The sequence below is a fragment of the Vombatus ursinus genome, unplaced genomic scaffold (genome assembly GCF_900497805.2).
Source record: "Vombatus ursinus unplaced genomic scaffold, bare-nosed wombat genome assembly UNPS02014789.1, whole genome shotgun sequence".
In the NCBI taxonomy this organism is placed as follows: Eukaryota; Metazoa; Chordata; class Mammalia; order Diprotodontia; family Vombatidae; genus Vombatus; species Vombatus ursinus.
The window spans coordinates 26,240,237-26,262,675 of NW_020954567.1; the positions used below are offsets into that span (position 1 = coordinate 26,240,237).

At 35.8% G+C, this 22,439-nt stretch overlaps 1 protein-coding gene across 1 annotated transcript in view; it reads left to right on the plus strand.

The window, feature by feature from the left end:
• The window catches only part of HMCN1 (hemicentin 1), a 514,295-nt gene that overhangs the window by 354,273 nt on the left and 137,583 nt on the right, over positions 1-22,439 (plus strand). The window contains exons 46-53 of the mRNA XM_027868406.1: positions 999-1,166; positions 9,259-9,372; positions 10,692-10,778; positions 10,972-11,163; positions 12,974-13,147; positions 15,053-15,166; positions 16,295-16,440; positions 19,024-19,174. Coding sequence (XP_027724207.1) covers positions 999-1,166; positions 9,259-9,372; positions 10,692-10,778; positions 10,972-11,163; positions 12,974-13,147; positions 15,053-15,166; positions 16,295-16,440; positions 19,024-19,174 — 1,146 coding nt within the window. The remainder of the gene's footprint in view (positions 1-998; positions 1,167-9,258; positions 9,373-10,691; positions 10,779-10,971; positions 11,164-12,973; positions 13,148-15,052; positions 15,167-16,294; positions 16,441-19,023; positions 19,175-22,439) is intronic.

The window sequence follows — 22,439 nt, forward strand, 5'->3', positions numbered from 1 at the left end:
TCACATATCTTAGCCTTTCTAGTGTTTCTTTCCTTTTCTTTTCTCTCTCTTTTTTTTTTTTGCTGAGATCAAGACAAATTATACATCTTTTTAGGAAATTAAACAAAAAATGAAATAATAAAATTATATATTTGCCTCAAACTATTTGGAATTAATTCTTCTCAAAGAGGACCAGAAAGGATTAACATACTTACCTAGCCTAAAATAAACTTAATGTCTTCCACCTTTATGATTCTTTTGCCCTTGTTAACCTTAACTATACACAGATTTTCTTTAAGGCAGTTAAAGGGGGTTGTACGCTAGGTAATGAATAAAAAAAATTCATTGAAATAGAAACAAGTGTGTATGCACAAATGTGCCCCAGGTGTAATGTATATTTAAATGTCATGGGAGCAGTGGACTTGGAGAACTATAACATTAGTATCATGAAGCCAAGGAAGAAATATAAAACTTTGCTTTCCTATTCAGTATTAAGGGACCAAAGTGTGAACCTTTAAGACCTAGTAGGCATTAAATTCCAAAGGTACGTACAGATCATATTTTTAAGGAAAGACAAAGGAGAAAAAGTTAGCAATGTTATTCTGATTCGTGTAAGAATATCTTTAAAAAGTATCTGGCCTGCTTATCCTCCTTGGTTCTAATTAATCCAATCTTGGAATTTTAACTTTATTCCATAGTCACAGATTGGACCATCAATCCCAGTCATTAGTCTAGAAGATGTATAGCACTGTGTTACAGGACAGTCTGGACCAGAATGCATGAGTAACTTAGAGTCATTTGCCACTTTGGGGAAGGGGAGGTAGCTGAAGTACATGGTAGGTCCATGCTGCCATTTTTGTATACCAAGAGAGAAAAATTTCAATTTAATTCTCATTAGTGCTTTGTTTCAAGTTAGTGGATTCTTTTTATTGTTTTTTGCTTACTAGAATATGTAACAAGAGAAAAAAGTTTCCGTTAGGTACTTGGTTTTTATTGATTTATTTGCTTTTGTGTTACAGTCCCGCCAAGCATTGTAGGAAACCAGGAAGTACCTGAAAACCTAAGTGTGGTGGAGAAGAATCCTGTTACATTGACCTGTGAAGCATCAGGAATTCCTCTACCTTCAATAACCTGGCTTAAGGATGGATGGCCCATTACCCTAAGGAGTTCCATGAGAATTCTCTCAGGTATTAGGAAAACAGATAACACTGCTTTCAGATGCTACATTGGACTCCCCCATAAAGAGACCAGAAGTGTTGAGGGTACAGCACAAAGTGGCCACAGTTAAGCACAAATTCTCCTCTATGCCTTGTTATTCAGTATTTTGGATTTTGATCCAGGGTTTACTACAAGAACCAAATGTTAGAAGTTTGATTATTTAGGAAAGTTTTCATATTAATTAAGAATATTTGAAGGTTTCCATTTAACATTAATTAAGTAGCTTCTGTATACTAGACACTGTACCAGGTACTGGTGATTCAAAGGCAAAAATGAAATGGCCCCTGACCTCAATAAAAATAATTAACATTTATATAGCACTAGAAGGTTTGCAAAGCACTTGACCAATATTATTACAGTGGATCTTCACAAAAGTCATGTGAAGTAGGTGCTATTATCATCCTTGCCTTATAGATAAGGAAATCCCAAGAAAGGATTACACAGCTAGTAAGCATCTGAGGCAGAATTAGAATTGAGGTGTTCTTGACTCCCAATGACTTTCAAATACCTTCAAAATTTTCATAGGCTTGAATGCTGGAAAGGAAAGCTAAATGAATGAAAAAGAAATTAGAATACAAAAACATCATAATAAACTGGAAACATGAGCTGACACTACTATGATAAAATTTAAAATGGGAATAATAACAGCTAGCACTTACATAGCACTTTAAAGTTTACAAAGTGCTTTACAAATGTTATCTCATTTGATCCTCACAACATCCCTGGGAGGGAGATGCCATTATTATTCCTATTTTACAGATGAGGAACCTGATGGAAGACTAAGGTAAAGTGACTTACCCAGGATCACACAGGTACTGTCTAAGGCCAGCTTTTGAACTTCAGATTTTTCAGATTCTAGCTCTAGCACTCTATTTCACCACTGAGCTACCTAAATAAATGTAAAATAGGCTCAGAAGATTAACAGCTAAAGTATAGAATAGGTGAGAAACTTAATAGTTTATGTGGAAAAAAAAATTCTAGAGTCAAGACAGAGGACTAACAGTGAAACCATGCCTCCTATCTCTCGGTGGACTGCAGCTATGGAATAATGCATTGTTGTCAGACATGGCTAATATAATATGCTGATTTGTTTTGCTTGACAATACTTGTTCCAAGGGAAGGTTCTATGGGTGTTGGGGAGGGGCAGGGGGAAATCATAGGAATGTAGCAGTGATGTAGAAAAAGGAAAAAAGCTCAAAACATTTAAAAAGAAGAAAATTTAGTGGTTTGGTTGTCTGGAAGTTTAATTTTGAATGTGACCTAAATACTGAAAAATCAGTTTTAGCACAATCTTGGGCTGTATTAATGGAAATGTAGTTTCCAGAACAAGAGAGATAAGAGTCCACTAGACTCTAAACTGAACAGAGTATTTTTATCCATATTTTAGCAGAACTACTAGTAAACTTTAACCCCTTCAGGGGAGGGCAAGTGTGATGGTGAAAAGTCTGGAATCAGTGTCACCTGAGAAGCAGTTAAAGGAACTAAGATTGTATTACCTAGAAAAGAAAATCTTAGGCAAGTGTGTAGCACTGGTTCCATGAGAATCTGGGCTACAAGGGTTGACTTACAGTCAATCACCACTTTGAGATAGGGAAGCAGTTAAAGGACATGGTAGATCCATGCTGCCATTTTTGTTTGCCAGGGAGAGAAAAAATTACCAGTCTTCAAGTATTTGATCTGTTCTAATCAAGTCAAGTTAACAAGCATTTATTAAGCACTTACAACGTGGCAGACACTAAGCATACAAACAGAAGCAAAGAGAAAGCCAGACCCTGTCCTCAATATTTTATTGGGGGGAAAGGAAGCTGAAGAGCAAAGTGGGCTAGGAAGTCCAGAGAGTGAAGCATGGGTCTGGGTCCTTCCTCAAAATGGAGGTTCCAGGAAGAACTCATCAATGAAAGAAGGGAGCTAAGGGAGAATACAGCTGAAGCATACTGGCAAAGTCTGAAGAGCAATGCATGGCTGTTCAGGGCCATTCCTGAAAATGGAGGTTCCAGAATGAACTCACCAATGGGAGAAGGAGTCCACAGGGACTTGATGAGGTAGTCACTTCTCTATCATCATGTACAAATAGAGACTGAAAAATCATCTGTCCAGGATGTTAGCATCTCCTAAGAATGGGATTTAGGAGAGCTAGGTTTTAAATCCAACTCTGCTACAATATAACCTCATAGATATTAGCCAAGTAACTGGACTTCTCTGGGTCTTGGTTTCTTCATCTGTAAGATCAAGCAGTTTGGGTATTTTATCTAACCCCTTCGTTTTGCATATGAGGAAAGTGACTTGCCCAAAGGTCATATAGGTTATAAGCAGCAGAGTCAGGATTTGAACCCAATTTCTTTGACTCCATATCTAAGGTACTTCCCACCACACCACACACTGTGTGGTGTTCCCAAAGGTCCCTTCCAGCCCTAACATTCTAAGATTCTAAGATCAAGGATATTATGAGAAGATGGTCCCTAAGGTCTCTTCCAGCTCTAAAGTTGTATGATTCAAGTCTATATATTGTAGGAGCTAGAAAAGGATATTGCAAAGGTATTAACTATATTATTGGAATGAATAATCTTTTAAGAGCTTTGTTATTTCTGTTTGGGGAGCTATTTCCTCTTGAATGGCTCCCATTTCCATCATTTTAAAAGTGCTTCTAGTCTCTGTTGACTTTAGGAATGTACTAGAAGTTTAAAGAATTATTGCTAAATGTTGGTTGCGGAACATTGCACGTAGTGTTTTATAGTCATCAAAGAGCTTATGCACTGATCTGTAAGGTGCCCCTCCCTCCCTGCCCATCACCTCCTTCCCCTCTCCCCAGAAGAGTACAGCAAATAACCAAATCACTATTGATGAAAAGTGGGAACACTTAACAGCCAAACCAGAGCCCCGTGGGATAGCTAAAAGCTGAGCAGAGTGATGAACTCGGGTTTTTTGGTTGACTTGAAAGAGTAGGGTTTTTGTTTTCTTTTGTTTTGCTTGAACAGCTGCTGCAGATCCATGAGCTAACAGATTCAAACTATTTCCCCCTGAGGCTCTGCCAAAGGAGTTGTTCAGTAACAAAATCTGAACCTTTGCCTTGCACAAGAGATGAATGAGTATCAGATGAATGGCACATGACTTGTTGACATTCAGCCTTTGCCCAGTTTGCAGTGTGCTTCTGGCTCAGTAAAAATCTGTCCTCCTGAGGGTGTTAACGTACAGCTATTTTGAAAACACTAGTGGATTTGGTGACAACCTTAGCATCATTATTAAGTGGACCAAAGATAGATAACTGTTAGACAAAGTGAAATAACTCCACATAAATAAAACTTGCTTTCAAAATCTTTTTGACTTCCATTTGGGTTAAACGAGACACCTGAAAACACCAAGAAGTAATGGTCCTGGACTTTAAGTGGTGGCATTTTGTATGGTGTGGATGAATCATGTGTTTTTGGTTGCTCAAGTATCTCTAAACTGAAATTTGGAGGCAGCATTATATAGTAGAAGAAGTGCTGGGTCTGGATTTAGACTGAGGTTTGACACTAGGCTTTGCCTTTTGTTAGGTAAATGGCAATGGGCAAAGTACTTACCTGTTGTGTGCCTCAGTTTTCTCATCTGTAAAATGAAGTTACACTAAAATGATGGCTTCTTCTAAGCCGAAGCCTGTAATCTTATGAATGCATGAAATCTGTCAACCAAACTAGGATTAAGTTGCTGAAGCCCTTCCTGATATTGGATATTCTCCTTCTCATATTTAGCTTGTTTGTATGTAATAACTGATTTGACTAATGTCAGTTAAAAACAAAACTCATGAATTTAGGCAATGAGCCTTTTGGAAGTCAACATAATGTCAGTTATTATCATAGCAACTTGCACAGTTTGGACTCTAAACAAATGCATGTTGGAAAAATGATTAAATTATTTTTAGCTGATTGTTTTGATGTCATGTAGACATAACTTTAATGATATTTTGTGCTTAGAATGACAGAAAGTAAACTAGAGACATCTGAAGAAAATTTAACATTTTCCTGTTCTACCTTTCTGGGTTTTTAGGACACTGATCTTTCCATGTTGTCCTACTAATCATTCTTTCAACCCACAACCCATATTAAGCCCTTACTATGTGCCAGGCACTGTCCTAACTACTGGGGATACTTGTCATGCTCCTAGTTGTTTGCTTCTTCTCAGACTCCTCAGTTAGCTCTATATCCACTTCTTATCCTCTATTCGTGAGGGTCAATATTCAGTCAATAAACATTCAGCACCTACTGTGTGCCACGAACTTTGCTAAGTGCTTAGGATTCAAAAACAGAAAAGAAAGAGAAGTCCACAACGAGTTCAGCCAGGTTGGGAATGGGGAGTTATCTCAGGAGAGATGTCTGAGTGTAACATAAAGCTTATCCCTGGACTGCCTTCTCCTTTGTTGCTATACTCTCTCTTAGTGACCTTAGCAGGTTCCATGGGCTTAAATATCATCACTGTCAGACAGCTTCAAGATTCATATATAAACACCCTCACCTCTGTCAGGAACTCTGGTCCTGCATCTCAAACTGCTCATTTGATATCTTCAACTGAAAGTCCTATCAACATTTAAAATTAAAAATGTCCAAAACAGAAAAGCATTTTTAATTCCAAACCCTCCCTTCTTTGGTCCTTATTGGAAAAGCTGCTTTTTATTGGAAACGTGAGTGGGATATTGAATCACTTGGAGTTGTGTAAAAGGATTGTTAAAGACTGTCAGAAGTTAAGACATTATCCTCATGAGTATATGAGTGGGGAAACATTGCTGTAAGCATTTCTCTCCTTCAAACAAAGTGCTCATTTGTCCTCATTATTTCCATCATTATCTCCTAGGTGGTCAGAATCAGGCTGAGAATTTCAATCCTTGTCACTTTCTTCACCTTTTAAATGATGAAATTCTTCATTAAACCAAACCATAAATTAATTACTCTGCTTTTGCAAGAGAGAAAAGTCTAAGAGATATTCAGACGAATTAATTAATTAAAACATTTATTACCCTTTTGCTTGGTGCCAAACAGTGTTAAGCACTTGGAATACAATCATTACTCTAAAAGAACTCATTCTAATAGAGGGATAATGCACAGAGGAGGTTTCAGCTGCAAGTTGAGTAGAAGGGCCCTGTAGTCCCTAGGGTGTAGCAGTAAAGCAGATGGTACTACATCTTCTTTAATGCAAATATTATTTGCATTAGTAAAACCGTAACTCTGATGTTGAATGTGCCAAGTACTCTGCTGGTGAGAATTTTCCGAGTCTTCCATACCTGTGGCTGCTGAGAGATTGAAACCTAAAATACGTGTAGAGGCAATTTCCAGGTTGGACTTCCTCAAAGTTTGATCCCCAGCATAGTGGCTGTAGGATCAGGCTGGTAGCAGACTTGGTGTCCTAAGGGGCACTGCTATTCCTACAGCTCTTGGGCTTACCTGCCCATAGGTGCAAGTCAGGATACCTTGGTGGTTGATATCATTGAAAAGCTACATCCCTACACAATCACATCTCTGTGCCAAGCATGTAAGTGTTTCCTGAACTCATATGTTTCCTCTTTCTGTGGAGGCAACATGGAGTATATTACAAGATAATATAAATTCTGTTCAGGTCACTCAAGATGACTGCAAAAAGAGTAACATGATTCTATAATGATAGTATCAGAAACACTAAAGCCTAGAATGAACTGAGCCTGCAGTGAAGTCGTAGGAACAACAGCTTTTTAAACTCTATTGAGCAAAAGATCAAAAAAGGAATGGGCCCCTACTTGAAGCAGACAGCTGCCAAAGGGTTACTGCTAAAGCACAAGTCTAATCATGCCATTTCTCTGCTCATTAAACTTCAGTGACTCCTAGTTAACCCAAAGATCAAACACAACCCTCTCTCTTTGGTACTTAAAGTCCTTTGCGATCTAGCCACCACTTTCCTTTTGAACATCACTTCCTTTTCTACATCATCGTCCTTCGTTCTATCTCTGTTCCAGCCATCCTGGCCTTCTTGCTGTGTATCCCACACAGCAATCTATCTCCCATCTTTGTACCTCTGCATGGGCAATTAGTTCCTTGGAAAGAACCCCCTTCTCATCTCCACTTTTTAGAATTCCTCATTTTTTTCAAAGCTCAGCCAAACATCACTTCCAAATGAGACCATTCCTGATCCCTCCAATTCCTAGTATTTCCCCAACCAGAAATTACCATGGTTAACCCTGGCCGAAAGACAGCTGGCTTCAGTCAGGAAGTTCTGGCTCTAGCAATGACATACACTGGATGTGTGACTCTAGGCAAGTCACTTCAACTTCTATAAGCTCCAAGCTCTAGGATTACAAATTGCAAAAAAGATGGCGCTCTGTTGTGGCAGAGGAAGTTCTTCACTAGGATCTCCTTACATTAAAATCACAGGTCTGGTTAAAAGACAGCATTTTGGACCTATTTTGTTTAAACTTAGATGTGTATGTGGTATTTCCTGTGATAGGCCATAAGCTCTTTGAGGGAAGGGACTATTTCAGTTCTTTCGTTTTCTTGTTGGTTCATTAATTGGAGAATGACTGGACAAATGTTTGTATGTGAATGTAATGGGGTATTATTGCATTGTAAGAAATAATGAAAAAGGCAAAATTAAAATAATACTGTGTAACATAAACTAATAAAAAGTAGCAGCACTGGGAGAACAGCTTATACAAGGACAATAGTAAATACAGACAGCTCGGAAAGATCTGATTACGCTAATCAATGACCAGCCATATTTCCAGGGAACCTATAAAATTGGATGTTATCCACCTCCTGACAAAGAGATCATAAACTCATTCTATAGAAGAGACAGAGATTTTTTGTTTTTGAGATGGCCACTATGGATTTATTCCCCTAGATTGTACTTATTTATTAAAGGATTTTTTTCCCTCTCCATTTTTAACTGGAGGGAGAAAAAAAGTATTTGAAACAGTGTTGCCCCTCAAAAAGGGGCACAGTAATAATGCACAGTAGAGAAAGAAGGAAATTCAGAAGGAAGCACAGACAAGTAGGACAATTTTAACAGTAACATGAAATTTATTTTATACTTTTTAAAAAGGCAAGTAGTATGAAGTGGAAGATCGTGTTTCATGTATAGTTTTCTTTTGTACTGTGTATGTGGAGATGCTATTTTTGTTTTTAATTTCAAAATAAAAATAATGAATTATATTAAAAAATGTAAGACCTGGAGGTTTTAGTGGCCTCCAAACTCAACATGAGTCAACATTGCGACATAGCTCCCAAAAGTACTGCAAGCTTTCCTAGGCTGCATGAAAAAAAGAATAGTAATCAGAACAAGAAAAGTGGTCATTCTGTTGTACCAGATAAATTTCATATAGTCTGCTTTATTCATTTGCGGGTACCTTACTTTAGGAATAACAACAATAACATTTATATAATGCTTCAAAGTTTGTAGAACAGTAAACAGGTTGAAATTCATTCAGAAAAGTATTGTCAGGATAGTGGTAGTAGTGGAGAATTAATTGTAGGAGCTGAGATTGTTTAGCCTAGAGGTGAAAATACTTGAGAGACGTGATAGCAGTTTTTAAATATTTGAAGGGCTATTTATCATGTGAAAAAAGAGAGTTAGGCCTGTGGGAAAAACAAGGAACAATGATGGAGGTTGCAAATTCAAATTTGTCCAACATTTATTAATACTTTTTATGAGCAAAACCCTATACAAAGAGGCAGATTTATGTTTGATATAAGGTAATATTTCTAAAAAGAAATGAGAACTGTTCTAATGTAGAATGGATTCCCCCAAGAAGTACTGGGTTCCCCCTCAATCGAATTGAAATCAAATACTGTTAACACCAGATCTCATTGAAATGACCAAATTCTCTCAGTGAATTTTAACTGATATTGCTAAAAATTACTAGGCCATAAGTGGAAAGACAGAGGAATTAGGTTCAAATATTGTCTCTTTCATTTACCACCAGTCACTTTGAGTAAATTCCTTGACCTCTGTGGACTTTAGTTTCTTCACCTGTAAAATGAAGGTGCTAGACTAGATGACCTGTGAGATCTCTTGCTGCTCCAAATCCATTCATTATGAACTTTATCTTGTGATTTATCTACCCAGGAGGAAGGATGCTACGGCTGATGCAGGCCAGAGTAGAAGATGCTGGCCAGTACACTTGTATAGTAAGGAATGCAGCTGGTGAAAAAAGGAGAACCTTTGGTCTCTCTGTTTTAGGTAAGCAGATAGTCCATCCAACTTGGACACTCAGAAAACATTCTTCTAAGTGGCCCTTGACCATTCTGGGAGCAAAGTAGAAATGTATTTCCTAATTGATTTTATAATTATATTTCCTTCAGTTTGATCCCAGATTTTTTAGCAATGTCACACTAGTTAGAATATATTGATAGCCAAGTCTTTCAGCATGTTGGCCTTGCCGTAAGAGCTTTCTGTGGCCTACTATTTCTCCAGAGTACTGCTTAGTGCCTGATTTGTTGCCAACAATTTTGAAACTTTGATTGTAGTTTCCAATAGCTGATTATGAGTCAATGTAACTTTAAAAATTCATTCTCCTTACTCTTCTCTCCTATGGCAACTACTGTGTATTGTGTTCATCTGTATACTGGTAAAGATGAGAACTAGTCTGTTACTTTGAAAGAAACCTTTCTCTTCACTTACCATCAAAAATGTCATGTGACTTCTCTAAATTCTATTTTGTTGATATAGTGGAAAATTGTTAATAAATGCATTAGGATCACAGTCTAATTTATGCATATCAAGTCTTACCCTGTTTTTCACTAAACTTATAGGCAAATTTTGTTCATTCTCTAATAATTCATCACAATGAAATTCATTATAATCTGATGGATATATGTATTATATCTTCATGACACAAAATAATATGAAGTATTATATGTATGAAATTGCCTACCACTCTGTCCAGAGTTGCTGTTGAAACTCTCTCTCCAAAAGGGCATCCCAATGCCCTTCGTAAAACCCCTTTTTGCAGTAATTCTCAATTCCTAAAGGGACACTCATCCTCCAGGTTCAATCTGAATTCTTAGTTCCATGAAGTTGAAGCTTGACTCTGAGGTCAGCCTTCCACACCCAGTCTCCAAACCCAGAATACACTACAAGACTTCCACAGGGACCCAGCTCTCCCTTCTCACCCACATTCTGTCTCAGATCAGTTTAAATGGAACAACTTTCCTCCCTCCATTTCTTTTTCTCTGTATCTCTCTCTTTTCTTTCCTCCCTCTTTCTGTGTTTCTTTCTTCTTTCCTCAATGACCTTAGTCAATGAAAATTACAACTTTTAACCCATTCACCAGGCAGTTTGAGATTTAAACGAATAGGATGCTGCATATTGATATAGTCACCATATACGAATATCAACTTGGCAGTTGTGTCTAGAGAGTAGAGGCTGGATTCAGGGAGACTAGTTGGGAGACTATCACAACAGAAAAGGCCAAGGGGAGCGAGGGTTTAGATTGAGGTGGTTGTGGTGTTATTAGAAAGGACAGGATGATTGTTTTTACTTTGTTTTTCTTTGCTTAGTGCCTCCTAGCATTATTGGTGAGAATATGTTGGAAGATGTGAAGGTGAAAGAAAAGCTTAGTGTTACGCTGACATGTGAAGCACTAGGTAAGATGCACATTTTGTTTTTGTCCAGCTCATAGGCTTTCTTAATTTATGTGTATCATATCTACATGATAATATTATGTGAAGAAAATGTAAGCCTAGGAAGCGCATTAAGGCCAAAATTCAGTTTAGCTCATGGCCTGGAAAGTTATAGTCATGTAATTAATGGCTAACATTCAGAAATTGTTTCTTAAAGGGAATCCAGTTCCACAGATAACCTGGCTAAAAGATGGACAGCTTCTCATTGAGGATGGAGATCATCAAATTATGTCTAGTGGGCGTTTTCTTCAAATCACCAATGCCCAAGTGTCAGACACTGGGAGATATACATGTGTGGCTTCTAATACTGCTGGTGACAAGAACAAAAGTTTCAGTCTTAATGTGTTTGGTATGTATACAGCTTTATCTCTCATATATATAGTATGTATTATACGTGTGTGTGTTTTATATGTTATATATTAGTAACAGCATATTTTCATAGACTAAGTTCAGCTTACTCTGCAGAATTGTTTCTAGAATGGAGGAAGAAGGAAACAAGCATTTATTAAGTGTCTATTATATCCCAGGCACCATGCTAAGTACCTTACAAATGATCCATGGAGCCCCATCATATAAGGGGTTGTACAGCAATGACAAAAGGATAAGGTAGCACTTAATACAAAGATTATCATAAAACAATGTGAATTGGACTTACTATGAGTTTTAATATATTCCATATGTGTTTTTCTATCATGAATTATAATATTTATGTTCTAGAAGGCAGTCTTTGTGAAATAAAAATGATGTAATACCTAAGAATTATAAACATTATGGTGATGACTTATGAGTATAGGAGTGAATCTAGATTCTTAATTTTGTTTATAATTATAATTTTATATAATTTTGTAGTGGTAGTGTAATTTTAGTGTAATTATAATGTAATTTTTTAATTACAAATGTAATTCTTAATTGACAAAACTTTTATTTCACTAAAATTAATCAGATAATCAGAAAATATTTATTGATTGTAATGACTTTATAGTATATTTACAGTATTTTGCTGAGACATGTAGAATACACACACCCTGCTCAGAGAACTTACAATCTAATTGCGAAAAGAAGACATGAAAACACATGAAAAGTTAATTGGTATAAGGTAGTATTTGGTCAAATTCCAGATAAATGTTAAGACAATAAGTAAATACTAAAGGAATTCAGAGGAGGGAACAAACCCTTGTGGCTAAGATAGTCAGGAAAAGTGTGTGTATAAGAGATGAAATTTAGGTTGACCTTTAAAGGATGCCTAGGATGGGGAGAGTTGAGGGAGTATATATAGATGGAAAAACAATGAAAAACATCGAGGTGAGAAGTGAAATGTCAGTAAATAAACCACAATGGACAGAAGGGAAGGTTTATGTTGGAGAGAAGAGAAGGAGTTAAGTTGGAAAGACTTATTAGGGCCAACCAGGCTAAGGTAGTAATAATTCATCTCATTGGAAAAAGACATTAAAGTTTTCTTTTTCTTTAAGCAGATGGAGTTGCAGGATTAAAACTGCTGTAGAAAGACTACATTAATGCTATTTAAAGATGTAGAAGAAGAAAAGGAGACTAGGGGCAAAAAGATCAAGGAAAGCATTATAGCCATCCAGATGTGAAGTAATGAAGGTCTTACTAAGCATTCTGAACAAGAAATATGACTTACTTTTAACTCATGTACCAAGCCTATAAATAACTATATGACAGATCAATTCACATGTATGAAAATAGCATATCTATCAGTACTTAAGAGCAACATCTACCAAGATAAAAGGATAAAGCTTCTTCAATTTGCATTTTTTTGATCAAAAGATGCTAAGATTTGTTTGAAATATCCTTTAACTTGTTTTAAAGTGAAAGTCTGTGTTTCAACCCTTATATATCATTAATTTTCCAACAGATTAATACCTATGATGTTAACAAAAGATGAGAATCTATTCTGATATATAATAATGAAACCCTTCAATGAAAAATTACTTGCACAAATAATCATGGTTGAGTTTATTTTTTTTACTTCTATTTAATAGGTTCAGTGAACATATGAAGGTGCACAGTAGATAAATAAACTTATATATATTATACATGTGCGTATGTATATGTATGTGTTATATGTGTACATTATATTTCAATATATAATACACATATGTAGATACTTCCTTGATGAAGTTTTTGTTCTTTTTCAGTATCACCTATTATTGCTGGTGTTGATAACGATGGTAGTCCTGAAGATGTAACTGTTATTCTTAACAGTCCTACTTCATTGGTCTGTGAGGCATATTCATATCCTCCAGCTACCATTACCTGGTTTAAAAACAGAACTCCTATAGAGTCAAATCAAAATATCAGGATTCTGCCAGGTAATTATTCCTCTTCTAATTATCATTGTATATTTGTTATTGTATTACTGTAACAAAAGTAGCTTTTGGAAATTGTTAATAGAAATAGTTAAATTCATGTATGTTATCTTAAATTCTTTTTCTCTATTCTCTGGGAAGTCAGTTCTTTATCAGTTACACAACAGGTAGTACACATTAAAGGAAAAGCTGGCCAATGGCATGAATTTAGTGGCTATGGGAAGTGGACAGAGGGTACCTATGAGAAAAAAATCTGATAAAATCTGGATATCAACACATAATCCGTAAATTAAGATGACATTTTCTTTTGATTTTTGCTTTAAAGGTATTTGTGAAAACTCACACCTAAGTCGTTTGGTTTAATAAACTGTTCGTTATGTGTATAGGACAATGTGGCATAGGTGGAAAACCGCATAAATTTATAGACTCTACTCATACACTGATTCCTACATAATAGTTAGCACAAGGTAGGACTTTAGACTCTGCTTTGACACAAAAGATTCTTGTTCAGGATCCCACAATCTAAAAAGAAGTGCCCCATATCCTAAATCTAAATCATGGTAGATCTTAATCCGTCTTACTAATTGTCTTTCATTGTACTATCCCTTTAAAGAAAAATGGTCAGAGTATGAGCAAAGAAAATTCCAATAACTCAATCTTACTAGTGTTCAAGGTTCATGTTTGGGGAGTAGTTAGGAGATAAGTTCAGACAGGTAGGATGGATCCCAGTTATCAATTAGAATGTGAGATCCTTGAGGGCAGAAGCTGCCTTTTGCCTCTTTTTGTATTTCCACCACTTAGCACAGTGCCTGGCAATAGGTACTTAATAAATGTTTATTGAGTGACTGGATGGATGGCCTTGAAAGCTGAAAACTGAGTATAATCCTTCAGGGGAAAAATGGATATTTAATGAGATAGAGAACTTTCAAGCATTCCTGATGAAAAGACCAGAGCTGAATAGAAAATCTGACTTTCAAATATAAGACTTAAAAGAAGGATAAAAAGGTAAACATGAAAGAGAAATCATAAGGGACTCAATAAGGTCAAACTATTTACATTCCTACATGGGAAGATGATTCTTATAACACCTAAGAACTTTCTCATTATTAGGACAGTTAGAAGTACTCTATATGAACAGAGGGCTTGGGATTCAATTATGTTGGGATGATCTAAAAAAAAAAAAGGATGGGTAAAAAAGAGGGATGCTCTGGGAGAAGGGTTAAGGAAGAGGAAGAATGGGGGAAATTATCTCACATAAAAGAGATGCACAAGAAAGAACTTTTATAGGTATGTGTATAATATATTACATACATTCACATATATATTATATATTATACACACACACACACACACACACACACACAATTGGTTACAGAAATCTATCTTATCCAACAGGGAGGTAGGAAGGGAAGGGGAAAAGAGAAAGGACATGGGTGTGATAAAAGGGAATACAGGTTAAGGGAGGCAGTGGACAGAAGCAAAACAGACTTCTGAGGAGGGACATGGTAAAAACAGAGAGAAGAAGAAACAGAAGAAAATAGGATAGAGGGAAATGCATGGTTAGTAATCATAACTGTGAATGTGAATGGGATGAATTCACCCATAAAACAGAAACAGATAGTAGAATGGATTAGAAATCAGAATCCAATAATATATTATTTACAGGAAACACATTTGAAACAGAGACACACATAGAGAGTTAAAATAAGAAGTTGAAGCAGAGTCTATTATACTTCAGCTGAAGTAAAGGTCTTTTATTAATTTACATCAGACTTTGCTGTAAGTCAATTGCCCATTTCAAAATTTGCTTTCTAAGGATAATCTGGAAGAAGGGTGAGGCAAGAGTAATGTTTCAAAAGCCTGCTACTGTTCACATTTCAGGTTTTAAAATTTTTTTTATTTTTCCAGGAGGGAGGACTCTGCAGATCCTAAATGCTCAGGAGGACCATGCTGGTAGATACTCTTGTGTAGCTACTAATGAAGCTGGGGAAATGGTAAAACACTACGAAGTGAAAGTCTATAGTAAGTATTTTAGCATAACAAAAGACATCATATTTTCTTGCCCAATCTTTTTGAATTATTTTCACAAGTCTGCTTCTCTTTCGCATTATTTTTACTCTTAATTATAAAAATTATTATTTATATAATTTATTAAGCATAGAAACTAAATAAAGTAAGTACCATCAATATATTCCCTTTTCCCTATGACCCCAGTGGCTTAAATATGGAGAAAGATGACTTCTTTTAGGTTCTTACCACCCAATTCTGGATTTCTAATTTTTAAGCTTCACATTTTTACTATCTATATTATCCTCTTTCCTGAGTCATTCTTTACACCCAAAGCATTTTTTGAATACATGTGATTTTATCAGCAGTCAGGAATTTAAGGTCATTAATGATCTTTAGTTCCATGGGAGAGTGGTAGATAAATAAAATGTGCAATTTTTTTTTTACAAAAATATGACATAGCTAACCACTATCAGTAGTAATAATTGTATTAGGAAGGTTTTTTCTGGTATTGGTTATGATTTATATGAATTGGTTTATATTCTTTGATGGAGTCCCCTTTGTGACTATCAAATATGCATTTATTACCTGGGTTTAAGGATGTGGCTGTGAAACTAAACAACCCATAAAGAAATTGACCTTTTGGTGTTGGGATTGTTCTAATAAAGAAAAATAGAAATCCTTTACAGTACATATCCATAAAATACCATTTTACAAAATGTTGATATAGGTATGTAAAGAGTACATGATAATAATTAGAATTCATATAATATTTAAAGTTTACAAAGTTCTTTATATGTGTTACCTCATTTGAGTCTCACAGTAAACTTGGGATTACACAGATTATTATTCCCTTTTTACAGTTGAAGAAAGTCAAGTTTAGAGGGATTGAGGGATTTGTCCATGGTCACATAGCTAAGTAAATGTTAAAAATCAAGATTTGGATCCAGCTTTTCTTGACTCCAGTCTACCATCCTATCCATGGTGCCTCATTACCCTTTACTGTAAAAAGTGTAGAGCAGTACCTTCCTTTTCTTGTCAATTTCTTGCCCAATTCTAAATATGGTTGAAATATTATGTAGAGCATCTTTCAGTTATAGAAGTGCCTGAATTTTTCACTTTCCAAAATTTTTTTTGGCACAGTTCCACCAATAATTAATAGAGGAGAACTTTTGGGGCCAGGTCTTTCTCCCAAAGAAGTGAAGATCAGAGTCAACAACAGCCTAACCCTGGAATGTGAAGCTTACGCGATTCCTGCTCCTGCCCTCAGCTGGTACAAGGATGGACAGGCCAGTCACTAATTTTTTCATTTAATTTTTTTGCTAATGCTGTGGGATAGTTTTTAAAAGTATACTTAAATATATTCTGTGTGTACGTGGTTACTCTGTTTCTAAAGAAAATTCAAGGAAGATTGTGAAACTTTAAAATTGGCATGCTATGAACAAATATAAATAGTATTCTATAGAATTACATACGATTTTATGTATATATTTGAGGTGTTTGTGATTCTTATTTAAAAAATTTATTGATGTCTTCAGTTTTCCCATTACCTTCATCACCCAATATAGCATTCTTTCCACTCAGCCAACCTTTGTTACAAATAATAAAAAAGTGAAAAAAAATTGTTCAGGAAAACTAACCAGTACATCAGCCAAGTCCAACATGGTTTTCAGGATTCCATACATATGGACTCCTGCCTCTCCAAAGAAGGGAAGGCAGTACATTCTCATAAGTCTTGTTTAGGACCAAGGTTGATCATTGTAATTTCTTAGAATACAGTTTTTATTCTGTTGTTCATGAAAATTTGCCCATGCAAAGAGGATTTTCTTTTCTCTCTGGCTCTAAAGAGTTAGTGATTAGGCCTTGTCAAACTCAATCAAAAGAAATATCAATCAGCAAAATTACAGTGATATATACATCGCAGATCTCAAATTTGTATAGTTTCCTCTTTGACCACCCTAAACTCTTTAATAAATCAGTTCATGAAGCTGAAAGTGAATATTAAGTACTTACAATACTCTGAGGCAAGGAAAACTTTTTTAAAAAAGCACAGATCATTTAGTCTTGTGATGAGACCACATTTTATTTCTCATCCACTAGGTTGTTGTTTTTTTTTTTCATGAATGTCCTTAAGGTTTGAGTGCTGATGTGGCCAGACCAAAATAGGATTTTATTACTGTTAACACTAGTCAATACAGATGTGATTAACTAAGATGCTGATATTTGTGCTGTTTTGCACATGATTAACCAAATGGTCAGCAAAATACGATTTGGAGAATTTGAATTCTTGGTCATGTTTTGAAATGTCCAAAGAACAGAGATTGATTTTTTAGATCCCGGATGGACTTTACAACACTGGCAGCTAGAGCAATTATCTCAGCTTAGATAATTACCTAATTTCATCTGGAAAGCATTGCAGGAGGAGAATAAGGGAACTCCCACCATGCTGTGTTTACGGTTTTTTCTCCAACTGTGACTATGTTTTATAACTGATTATCAAGTCTATATATCAGTTCCTTTAAAATGGAGAGAGCACATTTTTATTTTAAAGTCATCTTTTCTTGTCCTCCATTTGATAATTCAATACTTGTGATCTTTTTTCTTACTCTTGGGATGAAAGAAGAAATCTTATACTGGGAAAAGCAGTTATTTTTGTTTGGTAGCTTTATCTTTAAATAAAGCTCTAAATTTGACTCCCATATAAGACTTTTATTAAATTACTCTATTTCTGGCTCTTTCCTATCTCTTTAAATAGACACAATAATATAATAAAATCTTGAATTGCCAAGTTACTCATCTGTTTTTTCTTCCTTCTGCTACTAACTATCTCTAGAAGAGTGAAATGGGAAGCACGAGACTATTGAATATGGTTGCTTGTTAACAATTCCCACAAAAATTTCATTGGTACTGGCTAATATGAGCTTGGAGATTATATGGTAGTCTCATATATGGTCTCACTTTTCCCTGTAGGCACAAATAAGTGAAATTTTACTATAACTTGTCAACTTTCAAAAGATGTTAAAAAGGACTGGTAATGTTTAAACACACATGAGAAGTGTTGTAACAAAACTCTTTCAAGGCAAGAATTAATATATTAGTAGAACCCCGATGTACTCAACAGAGAAAAAAATGTTGAATTTGGTATCAACTCAATGTATAACAGTTCTTTCAAAAATCTTTTCCTTTGAAACTCCAGTGAAGTGTGATTAATTGACAATTCCATTTGTAACAATTCTAATGTTTCTTTTCCAATATGGTGATGATTGCTAAGAATTAAATTTTATCACAAAGAAATGTAGTATTTAAAATTATTTCCATTGCCATAGCATTTCTGAAAAAAACTCAACACAAACGACAGCAACTAAAATTCACCTTAAAGAAAAACATAATCAATTAGGGAGATCTTGATTAAAAGAACAGGTGATTTTTTTTCCTTATCATGGAAAGGAAAGTGGTTGATGAACTTTTCAGAGCATACTGCCATCTATTTTGATTAAAATACTAAATCAAGTATGAAAAGAGAAAGAGTATTGAATTTAAAGCAAAAAACAAACCCACCTGTATTCTAGTCTTAACCCTGCCAGTGACAACACTCTGACCTTGGACTTAAACTTCTCTAAGCTTCAATTTCCTCATCTGTAAAATGGGAATACTATTACTTGCACTACCTACCTCAAAGAATTGTAATAAGGATTAAATGAGAAAACTGATTTGAAAGCATAGAAATTCAAACTATAATTTTTATATCATCTTCAAAGACTGTTAAAAATGATTAGGTGATCTATCAGAAAAATGGAGAAGACAATATAGTGTCTATAAAATAAAGTGATTATGTGGTGCCTCATACTAACATTGTTTGAATTACATCACAGCCCCTTAAATCAGATGATCATGTTAACATTGCTGTCAACGGACGCACTCTTCAGATAAAAGAGGCTCAAGTATCAGACACTGGTCGATATACATGTGTAGCATCTAACATCGCTGGAGAAGATGAATTAGAATTTGATGTGAATATACAAGGTAACAAGAAAATAAGTGAATGTCCCAGCCTTGTTAATAAAACTTACATGATTCAGATCTTTATGATGTTCAGATACAGGTTCAGTCATCATCTCAATATAGCTGAATCTCAAATCTAAACCCTAGTCTCTCCCCCTGGGCACCAGACCCACTTTAATTACACACTACCAGATGTGTGTTTCCAACTGGATGTTCTATAGTATCTCAAGCTCAACCTGTCTAAAACAGAACTGCGATCTTTTCCCACAAACCTACACTTATTCCTGAATTTATTTCTGTCGGGGGCAGCAGCATCCTATCAATCACTCAGGTTCACAACATCAGAGTCATCTTCATATTTAATCAAGCACAAAATCATTCTGAGTTTACTATAACATTTCTTCTAATTGCTCTAGGAAACTCTCAGATCCTATATATTGCTGAAAAAGTGCTAATCTGCACTGGGAATTCCCTATACTAGTAAAATCTCAGGTCTAGCCCGTGTCCTTTTGTTTAGCATTTAAATCCCTTTACAATTTGGCCACAGAATATCTTAGCTGACTGATTTTCACATTATTCGCAGTCATGCATTCCAAATCCCAACAAATTGCCCTACTTGCCATCCCATCTTCTGCCTCTGCTGCTGTACACAGGAATGTCCCTCCTGCCTGGAATGTATGCCCTTCTCATTTCTGCCTCTTAGGCTTCCTAGTTTCCTTCAAAGCTCAACTCAAATACCACATCCCACATGAGACTTGTCTTGATTCCCCAAACTGTTAGTGTCCCCCCAGTTACTCTGTATTTAATTTGCTATTGTACATAATAGAATATAAGCTTTTTTAAGGGTGGAGACTGTTTCTGTTTGTCTCTGTATCAATAGAGCCTAGCATAGTGTCTGGCCCAGGCTAAGTGAAGCATAAACATTTTCTTGCTCTTTGGCTGACTGATTGACTTGCCATATTAGTGACCTATTATCTTTTGTGGATAATTAAATTATAAGACCCTTAAGGTCAAGGACTTTATTTATCTGTGTATGTTTCTCCACCTCTGGCAGAGTACATAGGAAGCAGTCAATAAGTGTGTTAAATTAAATCCAATTTAGAAAAGAGTTCTTTTTTTTTTTTTTTGGAGGTAATTGGAGTTAAGTGACTTTCCTAGGGTCGCATGGCTAATAAGTGTCGGAGACTGGATTTGAACTCAGGCCCTCTTAACTGCAGGGCCAGTGCTCTATCCACTGCACTACCTAGCTGCCCCTTAGAAAACTCATTTCTTAGAAATATCTCTCATGCCAGTCACTAGTGTTTCAGTGGCATATATCATGGAATCATAGAATTAAAGAATTTCAGAGTAGGAAGGGAATTCAGTGGTCCTCTAGGCTAATCATATCCAAATAAGAATTCCCACTACAATATACCCAACAAGTATACATCCAGATTCTGCTTGAAGACCTCCAGTGAGGAATGATGTACCACTTCCTGCATCAGCACATTCCCCTTTTTGATAAGTCTAACTTATTCAAACTTACCCAGGATGCTTCTTCCTGAGGTCAAGCATAAATCTGCCTCTTTGAAACTCCCATCCCTTGCTCCTCATTCTGAGACAAACAAATCTACTTGTCTTCCGCATGACAGTCCTGCAGATACTTGAAGAAAGCAATTAGTTTTTTCAACCAGTCCTCATACAGCATGGATTCGAGGCCCTTTGTCATTTTGGCAGCCCTATTACAGACTTCCTCCAACTTATTAATATCCTTTCAAAATGTTCTCAGAAATTAACATAGCACTTTAAGTGGTCTTACCAATGAAGGGACTATCGTTTCTCTAATTCTGGAAGCTAGACCTGTCTTGATGCAGCCATGATCACACTTGCTTTTTGGTTGATATATCACACTGCTGACTTACATTGAGTTTACTCAAACTAAAACTCCCAGTTTATTTTCGTGCAAACTGCTACCTAGTCATTCATTTCCTACTCTGTTGTTGTGAAGTTGATTTTTTGGACCCATATTGAACTTTACCTTTATTCCTATTAAGTTTGATCTTATTACTTTCAGGCTATCATTTTATCCTGTTGCTGTCCTGTATTCTGACTCTTATCCAATATGTTATTTCAGCTGCATATAATCCACAAATCAAAGTTATAGATACATATATTGACCAACACAGGACCACTGACAAATACCTTCCGCACTTTATAAAAACCCTCCCCTCTAGTTGATAGTGGTCCATTAATGACTTCTCCTTAGACATAATCATTTAAGCATTTTCTAACCCACCCCAATGTATTATTATCTACCTTGCATCTTCCTATCATGTCCACAAGAATATTATCAGAAACTGTCAAATGTTTTACTCAAGACATCTTAACATACTGTGACTGTTCTGAAAGTGTCTGGAACTCACTTAGAATTCCCAGTTTTCTTTATGACTCTGCTCATGTGGCACCTTCTATATGAAGCCTTTCCTGATCCCTCCCTCTACCTCTCACTGAGCTACAAGTCTTCTCACCAACAAAAATCAATTTTGTATATACTTATCTACATACATATTGGCTTTCCTGATAAAATGTAAGTTTTCTGTGTCCCCCAGCACCAAGCGTATCACTGCACAAAGCAGACTATTAATAAATGCTTGTTGATTGTTTGATGTATGGCAAATACTTCTGATCTACTACTCTAACAAAAGCCAAGATTGCTGGCTTTTAGTGATCCTTGCTGGCTTTTAGTAATCATTGCTTCACTATCTAAATACTTTCAAACCATCCATTTAATAAATGTTTTCTCCAACTTTACCAGAAATAGTAATCAGGTTCCCCAGCCTATATTTTACATACTCTTGCTTCTTCCCTTTTTTAAAAACTTGTATCATTTTTCCTTTTCCAACCACCTTGTAACATTCCCCACTGTCCAAAATGTTTAAAAATCACAAAGTCTAGAAATCACATCTGCCAATTTTTTCAGGCCCTTTGGATGTAGTTCATGTAGGCTCTGTGATTTGAGATCACTGAAAGCAGCTAGCTACTCTTTTCTAATACCTCATTTATCTTCAGTTTCAAGTCCCAGTTGACTTTTTTGCTGTATTCTTTCCAGTGCAAAACAAAACAAAACAGCAGCAAAGCATTTAGGTATTCAACCTTTTCAACATCATCCATTATCTTTATCCCAATATATGGAAGACATTAGTCATCTTTTCTTTGATCCTTCTCCTATCCCCAATATAGCTTAAACACACACATCACCTTTTTGCATCCTTTCTTTGAGATTTAATACTCTCTTAAAATTTAGTGT